Genomic DNA, 12,859 nt, shown 5'->3' with positions numbered 1-12,859 from the left:
AGGTGGTTTACAAGGAAGGACATCTATTCTCATTCATTTATGTAAATATATACAACTGTGCTGAGCAGTACAAATAACATCTTGCTCTGTAATCTTTTTGTACAGTAATACACATTCCCAAAACTTCCTCTCAGAATTAGAGGTGGGGTGGTTATGGTGTCGTGAGAGATTAAAGGGAGGTCTCGGACTAGTGAGAAGCCCCCAACTAGTGACAGCCCCTGCCTCCATGCAGCCTACCCTGCTTTGGAATGTTAACAAGTAGACCCTGTATTCATTCTCCTGCCTTTTAGTTGACAGAATGGAAAAAAGTAAATTTTACATTATTTCCTTCCTCCCCTTGAGTCCTTTCATTACCTTAAAAGTTTTTTTTTTTGCCTACGTATATATCCCTAAACTACTTTAAATACTTATCCAGTCTGTTACCTGTTTCTAAATTTTAAATATGGATATTGAAAGGTTTTCTGTATCTATTTTACTTTTTAGATGTCTCTGCATCATATTAATAATAACGTTAGCAGCTTCCTTCTTCCAGTAATTGGACGTCTTCCCTGGTGGCTCAGACAGTAAAACGTCTGCCTGCAATGCGGGAGACCCGGGTTTGATCCCTGGGTTGGGAAGATCCCTGGAGAAGGAAATGGCAACCCACTCCAGTACTCTTGCCTGGAAAATTCCATGGACCGAGGAGCCTGGTAGGCTACAGTCCTTGGGGTTGCAAAGAGTCGGACACGACTGAGCGACTTCACTTTCTTTCACTTTAGCAGCCTCCTTCTTCCAGTAATTAGTTTGGTTTTACACAGGAAAGAGATGGGACATCTTTCTCTTTCTTATAGTGATGAAAAATTTCACAATTTATTAAAAATGTAAGTAGGCTACTTATACTACTATACCACTATTAAGTAGTAGGCTACTTAAATTCTAGTTCTATATTCAAATACTTAGAGAAGAGTTGGATTTTTACTGATTATTTGTGAACCTCTACCTTCTATTTCTTGGCTCTTAAGGCATCTGCTAATCTCCTGTCAATCTTTTTTCTTTCTCCCAAAGATCACTCATGTCCATGATCCGGAAGCGATCCCACTCCAGCAGCGGCAGTGCTAAGAAAGAAAAGGCGGCTCAACCAGAAACAAGTAATTCTAACCCACCCTCCAGGGTGCACTTTTTAAGTTGTTGATGACGTACAGTTTTTCAGGAATAGATGTACTTGCTGAGCTCTTTGACTATGAACAGGTTGTTGGGGAGAAACACATGTATACCTGTGGCAGATTCATTTTGATGTTTGGCAAAACTAGTACAATTATGTAAAGTTTAAAAATAAAATAAAATTAAAAAAAAAAAAAGAATAAGCCAAAGAACAGCCATTGCCTTCATGTGGCTTACCATCTGGAGCAGATGGACACGTGTCACTGTGATGTGAGGGGTGCTGGAAACGTGTTTTCACTAAGGGACGGGGTACTTTGGGGAGTAATTCCAGATGAGGGATTTGGGAAAAGGCTTTTTACAGTTGATAGCAAGTGAATGGAGACTTTGTCAAGTATTTGCTATGTACCCTTCAGGGCTGTGTACTGGAGATACAAGATGTAGAGTCACATTTGAGTGGGGCAAGCAGAAAGTAGACCAATAATTACCAATTCACTATATAATTGTTTAAATACATTTTTGAATCAGTACTGTGGAGGAGTGACTGTTGGTACTGACTTAAGAGGCTATAGAGGTAGACTGCTGGGTGTCAGCAAGTGATGTTTCAGCTGAGTAGTTGTGGATTTAGAAGGTCAAGGTATTTCAGGTAAAGTATAATAGATCACACAGAGGGGCAACAATTCAGAGGTCCGGAGTGGGCAAGGAGCTTGGCATATTAGGAAACTGAAAAAAAAAAAGTTGATATTATTAGAACATGGGTGCAAGAGAAGTCTGCTAGGTAGGCAGGAGCCAGATTCTAGAGGTGGTGATCAAGATTTTGGTGCTTATTCTAAGGACAGTAGAAGTTTAAGTAGGAGTGTAACATGAGATGCATCTTTTATAAAAAAATCTCACTGGCTACAGTGAGAGAACAGAGAGAAGACTGCCCAGGAATGACAGTGGATGAGGGGAGACTACTGTACTTTTCAGACAAACATTGCCTGGGCTGAGATGAGGGTGGTAGCAGAGAGAGAAAGAAATGGAGAAAGTCAGGAGCTGTTCAGGGAAGTAACATTCACAGGACTCTGATTCTTTGGAGAGAGAGATGTTGAGGATAGGGAGAGATGGGAATGGAGAGAGAAGAGCTTTCCTGCTGAGCCAAGGCACCAGGTGGGTAGGTGGCGAGTCAGTGCTCAGAGCCGTGGGTGGTTTGATGTGTGGCCACGTTGAAAACAAAAGCTTGAAATGCTAGGGCCGAATCTTGGCCCTTTATGCCTGAGAACTGTAGAACCCAAATTAAACTCCGCAGTGTTTGCTCAACTCCCGTTACTTAAAGAGCATGGTGGGTTTGCCTGGTTCAGGCCCAGATGAGTGGACACTTCTTGGTTCCCTTTTCCTGCCTCTGGGTCTCCTAGCCCCACTCCAGCCATTTTCATACCTCTGCAGTGCAGTGTTCTCAGATCCTGGGTCTAACAAAGTTGTCCTTCATCTTAGCACATTTCTGTGCTGCCCTCTGAGGCAGAATAGAATCTAAAGCCCTGTGGTCTGCTTAGAGGTGGTTTTCTGCCTTTACTGTGGAGCTTCATTTCTCATAGGGCTTTCCTGGTGGCTCAGGTGGTAAAGAATCCACCTGCAGAGCAGGAGACCCAGTTTCGATCCCTGGGTCAGGAAGATCCCCTGGAGAAGGGAGTGGCTACCCACTCCAGTATTCTTGCCTGGAGAATCCCATGGACAGAGGATTCTGGCAGGCTACAGTCCATGGGGTCGCAAAGAGTTGGACGTGACTGAGTGACTAACACTTCACTTTCATTTCTTATTACATGTACCTCACCATATGGCTGGCCCTTGCCTGTAAGTTCCCTGTGCGTTCATTCCTGTCTTTCCTCATCCCAGAATTGTCCTCCTGCCCTCCCTCTGCCAAGGTGCTGTCCTAATCTCCCATCAGATTCCAGGCATATTGCCTGGTGTGTTCCTGGCTCTTCCTCCTCTTCTCTTAGTATTAATAATCCAGAATGAATGGCCCCATTACTGTGTGTTGCTGTGGCAGTTGGCTTCAGATTTTGTTCCCATAAGGATGTAATGTCCCACCCCAAGACTCTGCTCTGGTGTTCGAGTTATTTCTACATCTCTCCCCCTGAGTAGATTGCAGACTGTTTGAAGGCTCACTCCTCTCTGCAGCCATCCACAGCTTTCATGCATATTGATTGAATCAAAGTTTAGACTTTTCTTCTTATCAAGCACCTTGCAGCACCATTACAGACAAAAGCTGTTTGATTGTATCTGTGGATTGACTTTTTTGGCTTACCTCCTGCAGCCCATTGTAATGGTGCTAAAAGATAAATTCTGCTTTGCCAGGGCATTGCAGGATTTAGAAGTCCTGACTTCTGTGATCTGCAGGGCAGCCATGCCCTTGGATTACTGATTACTGGCTGTAAATCTTCCCTGACACTTGTAATTAAGATTAAAATTTTGTTTGTTTCAATCTCGTTTGGGGAAAAAAAAAAATCTCGTTTTGGGAAAACTGGTTAAGTTTTACAGGGTCAGGAAAGCAGTCAGAATAAAATAAATTCCCCTTCTCAATAAATTGAATATTGCCTTATCAAATTAGCAGATCAAACCAGTCAATCGTAAAGGAAATCAGTTCTGAATATTCATTGGAAGGACTGATGCTGAAGCTGAAGCTTTAATACTTTGGCCACTTGATGTGAAGAACTGACTCATTAGAAAAGACGCTGATGCTGGGAAAGATTGAAGGCAGGAGGAGAAAGGGACGACAGAGGAGGAGATGGTTGGATGACATCCCCAAGTTGATGGGCATGAGTTTGAGCAAGCTCCGGGAGTTGGTGATGGACAGGGAAGCCTGGCATGCTGCAGTCCATGGGGTCGAAAAGAGTCGGACATGACTGAGTGACTGAACTGAACTGATGAACCTCAGCAGCACCCTTAAATTTAAAATAAAAGTGTTCTGAAACTTACTAACTCCGAGTATTAGAAACCATTCAGTTTTCCTTAAGCAAATGATATTTCATGTACAATTTGTGAAATATGGCGGCATTTTCTCCCTCATCCTTGAGCTATTGTTACTTAGGGAATCTAAGTAGTTACTTAGACATCTAAGGCATTGCCTAGGAGACTTTTAGACTGGAGCCATCCTAAAATCATACTGCCTTAATGATAGGTACCATATCCATACTTTGTCTGGCAAGGTAGTTGTCTATAGTGTCTTGTTAATCATTTGCACTAAAAATTGTCATTGAATGGACAGTGATTAAATGCATGATGAATGAATGTAGAGCATCGCACATTGGGGTCAGCTGAGACACTTTGAAGTTTGCATTTATAACGTAGGAACCAGCCCTGCTCTCACATGTTTTCCTGGATTAGCATCATATTATGGCTTTTACTATACAGTTGGTCTGCTTTTCAGTTTTGGAATGGAGAAGTGTTTGTTGCTAGGTTATGACTCTTAAAAAGCTTGATTGTAGGAAAGGCCTGTGAAGTATTTTAGAAGTAGTCATAAGATCTCAATACAAGAAAACATGACATACTTTGCAGTTAATAACTCTAATTTTGATAAGAGTGCATTTATTGAACAGGGTTCTGAGATTTGAGAGGTATGCTTGCTCTTCATCATATTTGATATTTAGGTCACTTAATTTGTTGATATCGTCTTTCCTAAATTTGCTAATCTGTAGAATGGGAATAATAGTTTCTATTTCATGGGATTGTTCTGAGAATTACGAGTCTCACCACAGGTAAAGTATTTAGAGTAGTGCCCAGAACATAGAAAATACTCAAAATGTTAAGTAGAAAAATACAGACATGGTACCAACCACCATGAAGGGCAGAAGTCCTCATTTGGCAGACTCTTGTGATCATTATCATTAAGGAAATTTTCTTAACTTTATGATCTTAGGTTAAATCCAAACTTATTCAACCGTGACGTGTTCTTTAGAAAATTTGTACCTCTTAATGACATAAGATTTTTTACATGCCTTAAAAAAAATGTTATTGAAAGAGAAAAGTGGAATGGTGAAATTTAGAAATTCATTTTAGTTTCCTCTAGGCAGTAACAAAAGGTTTTACTGAGCAATAACATAGTGGTTTTGTCTGTGAGTCTTTTTTTTTTTTTTGAAGAACTAACTTATTTTTCAAGTGGGTCTTAAAATTTAAGCCTCAATTAATTACATGTAGCTTTCTGATCCAAGACTAACCTTGAAGCACTAACTCAAAGAACATTTAATTTTATTTTCCTGTGGCAGTTCAATAACATTACACCCCTTGTCTTCGTTTGTCCCTTTTCTTTAATCTCCAGTATCCTGCATATTTCTATTGTCCCCCTGATTACATGCTTTTGTGAGACAATTACCAACTGCGCGATTGCAGAAAAGAATTACAAAACATACCATGAGCTCTCTGTAGGTGATTCTTGCAGGTTTATTAGAACTGCTTAAGAGTTCAGAAGTTCGTGTAGATTGCTTTTTGCTAGTTCAAAAACAGGGTTGGTGAGAGAGAGAGCTTGTGTAGCTAACCAAGCCTTGAATTGTGCCTGAGTAGAGAATCTGATCAGAATGATTTCTTTTCCTTAAGACCAATTAAGCCTTTACATTTGAAAAAGACTGAGACATTAAAGCCTGGTTTATCATCTGTACACAATGCAGATAGTGGCACTTCTCTGAATTATCACTATGATTCTGGCAAGCAAAAATAAGAAACTACTTTAAATTCCTGCTATGTTAGATGCTGCAGCAGATCTGAATGGTGTTGACCATAATTCTCCATCTGTCTGCCTTAATTAGTTTTTGTATGGTGCATTTAATTGGGTTTCAATCATTCCTTACAGAGTGCTAATCTGTTTGTAGGCGGTGTTCCCGTTGCAGTGCGGCTCTTCCCAAGTCTTACTCAAAATGGCAGCCTTTCTGAAAATCAAATGTTTTTTGAAGATTTTTTTTTTAATTCCCAGGAATAAATTCCATACCCACATCAGGTGCTTGAATGACAGATCTGAGTCTTACTTCCTCTCATTCTGAAACGGGTCAGCAAAAGCACTGTGTGATGTGCAGTAGGTATTTAGATATTGAATGAGGGAGTTGGTAAATGAGTGAGTGAATGAATGAATCTCTATTCATAGTAATTTTCTTGTCTGTCCCCATGTTGATGTTCGTGAGCCATCAGCAGAGGTGGCCCTAGAATATACTGCTTAAGGGCACATAGTTAATCCATCACAGTTTTGTTATCCATCTGTTGGTGGATGTGGTCTCACTTTGGTGCCATGTCTCCCATGTTGTCTGGCAAAAGATACTTTTTTGACTTCTAGTACTGTAAAATGCTGTTTGGATACTGAGAAATTTGAATTCCCAGCTTTTCAGTGGCTTATGAGGGTGCCCAAACACTATTTGAAATCAGGACTGTGTGAGAATACCTAGGTTATGTGGTGGATGTAGCAGTGATCCAATCACGGTGATACTGCAGAATAGAGGCTGATGGATCCTTCTGCATTCTCTGTGTTGCTCCCACCTGCCTCTTCCCCAGCATGGATAAGCGTAGCTCCTCTGAGTTAGAGTGAAGTCTGCCATGTAGCAGTAAAAGAAGCCATGATTTAGGCCTCCTTAGCACAAAGCCTGACACCACTGTGAATTAGCTGAGGGATATATAAGTAATTGTGATTGCCTACATTTAGAAGCCATCCTTTTGAGGTGTAATTATTTCTGCTCAAATATTAAAACTATGGATAGCCATTTGAAGCCTGAACTTTTAGCAAGTCCGTCAATAGGTAGATACTTGCTGAGTGTCCACCATATGACCGCCCCACAGTGTGGAGTCCATTAAAGTTGCTAATTGGAGGGTCTTTGTGAGATATTTAAACTTAAATGTAGTGGATGCAGTGATTCAGCTGCAGATAAACACAAAATCTAGAGCTGCATAAATAGTGATAAATGTTCCAAAATGATTCAGTGCTTTTGGTCAAGCTGTCCTGCAAGAGACAAATTTCACTATTCTGACCAACAAGTCTTAGTTCATCTCAGTTGTATTTATCTATTTGATACATTTTCCCACAGCTTTATTGTTTTTGCAGCAAAAGAGTATAAAGATTAAACTATAGACCCTGAATTATTTTTATCAAATTTAATTACTTAATTGCAGTCATTTCTGTATGTATGTTTTCTTTCAACATTGACAGTTTTAAAAGACTTGAAAAGGTTTGCTTAAGTGTTTCCTTCCCATGTGATTCCTAAACAAAAGATGACAGTTTAAAAATAGATTTTATCTATTTGCTGCTCATCTTCTGACTGTGGATTTCTTCCAACAGGTAAAAAGATCTCTTTGATTTTTTATTTTCTAATGGGCTTTTCGATGATTATTCCTGCTTTGGGCTAATTTCTTTTACATAGGTTATACCACAAATTACAAAAATATCTCTGAGGCAAAGGTGAATGATTATTTGGAGTTAGGTACAAAATTGGATTTATGAAAACCTGGAGAGATCCGGATCTATTATTATGTTGACAAACGGAACAAAATCTACTTTGTTTAACGTAGATGAGCCAATATTGATTTCTAGGCTAAAAATTAGACCTTAAGTTTTATAACTCTTATTTCTCAAAGCAAACCTCTTATTAAAAGGTTTTTTATTGAAAAAATACTGCTACCTGGGAGCTGTTAACCTTAGTAGATTATTGGTGTTTTGTGACTCTGTCTGAAAGATGACTGTGGTTAATTACATAGTGCGATCTTTCCAAGTCACCAGAAGCAGGAAGTAGTTGTTTGCTTGTAACATATGATGGTTTACGGGTATGTTTTTTGCATAGCTGAAGAAGTCACAGACCTGAAGCGGCAAGCAGTTGAAGAGATGATGGACAGAATTAAAAAGGGAGTTCATCTCAGACCGGTTAATCAGACAGCCAGGCCCAATGCAAAGGTATGGAATGACTAGATGCTTTTCCCCCTTGATGTTTCTTTTTTCAAATGTAAAATTTGATGAAAGCTGCATCAGAATTGACTGTCAAATCTGAGGTTAAGGATAATGTGTCATAAAAACATTTGCTTCCATGAAAGCACGTTTCAGGAGGACTCTGTTTGACTCATGGTAAACCTGGGGCACTCCAGGAAGTATGGGTTTGGCCAGAAAGTTCGTTTGGATTTTCTATAAGCTCTTATGGGAAACCCAGATGAACTTTTGGCCAACCCCAAAGTCCTGTGATTGCAGGGTGCTGCTGTCTACTTGAAAGAGACAGTATAATACAACAAATATTTATTGAGTATCTGCTATGTGCCAGGTACTATCTTAGGCACTGGGAATAAAGCAGTGAACAAGAGACAAAGATTCTTGCCTTCCTGGGGCTTCTTTTCAGTGTGTTGAGGATAAAAATATCAGAACAGATCTCAAGCAGCTTTTGAAAAATAGGTTTATAAGATTGTCCTCATTAATTTCACACACCCACTCCAGGTCACTTCAAGGAGAAACTCATTATATATCTATATATTCTAAAGTAGACCACAGTGAGCTCCAGGACTGTGTAAGCACCCAGCATCTAATGCAGAACTTCTCCCGTCCCCTGTATGTCTGTCCTTTTAAATAGACCCAATCATAGAGCTTTTGACATTTTTCTTGAAAAATGTTTTTTCTTTCCTCACCCAAATAAGGTATTAGCAAAGTTCTCTTTCCTCTTCCTCTTCTTTTAAACCGAACTTTATGGTTCTTTCTCACTGTCAAGGATGCCCCCTCTTCAGCTGCTTCAGTGTTCTTGAGTGTCATGACTGTTCGTTAGAAATTCTGCTGGGCTTTTAAAGTTGCCTCTTTGTCACCAGCAGACAAGATCGCTGGGCAAGGCAGAAATAGCCATGGTGTGGGCGGTCCACGGAGAGGGGGCTGGGCAGAGGGAATGAATATTTCATTCCAAGAGAGGATTTACATCTAGTGCAGCTTCAGCCAGCTATGGAGAATAATCCAGCCCTACGCTAGTGCTCTGAAAGCAGACAGAACGTGCATCTCGACGAGAAGTTGAGTGTGCAAGCACCCAGCGCCAGTGTCTAGTGAGTGAAGAACACTGTTGAGGGAGTTGGGTGCTTGCCTGTGAGTCACCCAGCTTCCCAGGCTGCTTCTCCATAGAATACCATCTGTGACTCACACAGTTGTCAGCAGGGTCAAATGGAAAAAAATGTGAAAACGCTTTAAAATGCAGGGTCTAAGTAGAACCTTAGAAAGAGAATACATTTTTATGGCTTTCATGTCACAACTATTTGGGAAAGAATAGCAAAACCAAATTATTACTAGAGGAAAAATGCAGTGTCATAAAAGAAACAAAATGAGAAAGAAAAATGTTGAAAACTTCTTAAATCATAAGCAATCAGTGTTCTGTATGTACTTTCATTTTCAGAATATCACTGTGTCCTTTTTCTTTCATGCTGTGGCTCTTTCAACAGTTACACATTATTTAATGTCAATTCAAAGTCTGGACAACACCTGAACAAGGATCACTGGACAACTGTTTTTTTTTCTTCCCCCACTGGTAATCATTAAACTATGCAGATACAGTGCTGAATGACCTGTCAGTAGCCTTAGAAACAAATGGTCAGCGCATGCGGCAGTCCACACTTCTTGCCCCAGTACCGTCAGTACCTTCCTGATATGTCACCGGTTGTGAGAGTATGCAGTCCAAGCTTTAAAAAGCTTGTGCAGTCAGAGGGCACCTTGAGTGGCGCAGCCGCACCTTTGAATATGCCTGTAGCCAGGGCATTTGTTCAAAAGTCGTACCTTCTCACCAAACAGCTTACCTGCAAGTCAGGCCTACCTTGAGGGTACTCATTTAACTGCATATTACTGAATTCCTTGATGCTGCTGGTGGTGCTGGTGTGGTTAAAATTAGCGTCTTAGAGCTTTTGACTGGCACCGATGGCATGTATATGTCACAGAAAACTGAGGCTCCGAAAATCGGATGCCTTAGTCTAATTTGTACATGAGCAGCAAACCACCCCCCCTCACTTTTTCTGACTGTACAATTTTAAAAAATTGGAATAGGATCTTATTCTTTTATTACCTTTCTAGAGGAAAGGATTATAGGTTGTCATGAATCCCCTCCCATTTCTTGATGCAAAATTTGCTTGGCCTCTTCTCTAGGAATGAGAGGCCTGAGGGATTCCTTTCACCGTGACTTGCAGGTTTTCTCTTTACCTCTATCCTTTGTGAAGGGAAGTGGTATAAGGAAAATCAGAGATTTTTTTTTTTTCAGTCTTTTCATTTAGGGCCTCATGCCAAATTTTCCTTGTGTTAAATCAGTTGAGCGGTCCACAGAAACTGTTAGGTATGGTGGGGCAGGCAAGTGTTACCCAGAACTTCATTTCAAATGATTTTGTTCAGAGTGTCGCCAGATGAGAGCTGGACTTGTCATCAAGACACCTGCCTCAAATACAGAATTCCTCAAGGTGAAACTTTCGTCATAAAAAAGATGAAGTGGGGACTTCCCTGGTGGTCCGTGGCTAAGACTCCACACTTTCAATGCAGGGGGCCTGGGTTTGATCCCTGGTCGGGGAACTAGATGCCACATGCTACAGCTAAGACCTGGCACAGCCAAATAAATAAACAAATAAATATTTTTTAAAAAAAGATGAAGTGCTTGGACTACACACCCTCTGAGGTCTTTTACTGCTTTGAGAGCCAGTGATGCTAACGTTCTCCTATAATCTGGGTTCTTTGCTGATCCCTGTTATGAAATTCATGAGACGAGACCTCCCAGGCCTGTGTGAGCTGGCCTTTGCCTGGAGCTGATGGAGTGAGCGAGGTTTTCTGCCCTGCCGCTTGCTTTCTGCTCTGCGCTGCTGCTTTCCTGATCCTCACTTGCTGACTCAAGCCCAGCAATGAGAGTGGAGAAAAGTTTGTTGTAAAATGTTCTGAATCATTTGGAATTAAATCTTTGAAATTTAATGTTTACCAGATCTTTTCTATATATGATGATAGCAAGAAGTAACAAAACAGGTAGACTGATGGTGGCTTGAGTCCTTTTGCTTTGACTAGCACCTCTAATTTTCTGTTTAACTGCGCCCTTGGGAGCACTAACATGTCTAATATTTTTTTCCTAACTGTTAGACATCGACCTAATTATTAAAACACATAGTCAATATAATACAAGTTACCAACACTTTGCCATGTAAAAATCTTTGGTATTTTAAAACCGAATTACTCAGTTGTTTTTCTTCTTTTTAAAATTGTAGCCGGAATCTGCAAAAGGCTCTGAAAGTGCCGTGAATGAACTAAAAGGAATGCTGGTAAGAATAGATCTCAGCTTATTACTTAGTTAATGGGAAAATGGAAGAATATTTTTAAACTCTATTTTGGTGAATAATTGGTTTTGATATGTTTTAGTTCCGTTTACAATAAGTCTCATTACTTGTGATAGTTTACTCGATTGTGCTGTGGACTCCTGCATCAGGTGTGTTAATAATGTGTCAGAAAAAAAAAAAAAAAAAAAAAAAATAATGTGTCAGTACTCTGCTGTTTCTGTTCTAAAAGGATGGGTACACTTTCCCCCAAATCACTGTCTCCTGTTCTTGTCCTCCAATCCTTGCATTGCAGCATGAAGATAAAGTGTCTGGCCAGATGTGAGAATCAGCAGATGCTTATTGATACCAGAAATATAGTATATATATTATAAATATAGTAGATAGATATAAATATAGTAGATAATCTTATAAGTTAATCTCTATATAGATTATAGTAGATTTATTTATAAGTAAATCTACAATAAATATAGTAGATAATAACAGTATATTGTATAGTAGTATCTCACATAAATGGTGCTTAACTTTGGAGACTGAAAGCAGAATTCTTGGCACCTAAATATAAATCTGAGCTTCTACCCAAATGTGTTAGCATCAGAGTCAGTCTGCTTTCCTCACAGTTTAAAAAAAGTCATTTGATCGTAAATTGGAGAATAAAATAAAAGTTCCTTTCTTTATGTTACTAATTTCAGTCTCTGAAAGTAATTCACATCCATTGGAGAACATGCTTACTGCCCATCTATAGTGATATTTCTTCTTTCCAGGGTCTGAGCTTTTGCCAACAGAATAAATGACTACTGTCCTGTCCAACAGTTTCTGTCAGAGACAAACGCCTCACTTAGAAAATGTTTCAGATGCTAAGAGCTCTATTCTCAGATCCCGTTACAGTCTCAATACCAGTTATTATGCGCAGTAAGTCAGCAAACATGGGGGCGGAGGTACAGAGCTAATATTCCCATGTTTGTTGTTACTGCGCTAATTATGCATTGCATGCAGACATCCACATAATTGTGGTAAACAAAATTATTTTCATCAAGCACGGAACAGTAGACTTAACCCAGAACGGCTTAATTAGTTTGCTGTAGTTTTTAGGTGAGTGGAATTAGTACTCGTGAGAGGTGTGCAACACTGGCTAACCGTGGTGGCCTCCCCACAGAATAAAGTATTAAAATCTTTGAAAAACTAGGTGGTTATTATCTAATGATTTCTTTGGTGGGAAAATGTTGTTATCCAGTGTTCTGGTAAGGAGGCTGCCCTGTGATGGTCTTCTTGTTGTCTCTACATGATACTGTAAATTCCTGTTTGTAAAGTTGCCCTCGGGGCGTTCTGAGGTTCTGGGTTTTTAGTTCTGATCCTCAGTGAAAAGGTAAACTGCACTCAGTTTGTTGTTAAAATTAGGTTTATTTGAAAAAATCAGTCATCGACATGAGACATGTGATATTTGATCACCCAAGATATCCCACTTCCT

General features: G+C 39.9%; 1 protein-coding gene across 4 annotated transcripts in view; it reads left to right on the top strand.

Annotated features, from left to right (window-relative positions):
• Window positions 1-12,859, top strand: part of SHTN1 (shootin 1) — a 110,537-nt gene that overhangs the window by 70,847 nt on the left and 26,831 nt on the right. For all 4 annotated transcript variants that reach the window (XM_044935096.1, XM_006071689.3, XM_044935097.1 and 1 more), the window contains 3 exons: window positions 1,045-1,127; window positions 7,926-8,035; window positions 11,326-11,379. In XM_044935096.1, the coding sequence (XP_044791031.1) occupies window positions 1,045-1,127; window positions 7,926-8,035; window positions 11,326-11,379 (247 nt within the window). The remainder of the gene's footprint in view (window positions 1-1,044; window positions 1,128-7,925; window positions 8,036-11,325; window positions 11,380-12,859) is intronic.

The sequence above is a fragment of the Bubalus bubalis genome, chromosome 23, assembly GCF_019923935.1.
Source record: "Bubalus bubalis isolate 160015118507 breed Murrah chromosome 23, NDDB_SH_1, whole genome shotgun sequence".
In the NCBI taxonomy this organism is placed as follows: Eukaryota; Metazoa; Chordata; class Mammalia; order Artiodactyla; family Bovidae; genus Bubalus; species Bubalus bubalis.
Note: the sequence above shows the minus strand (reverse complement) of the source record. Positions and strands in the feature narration are given on the sequence as shown.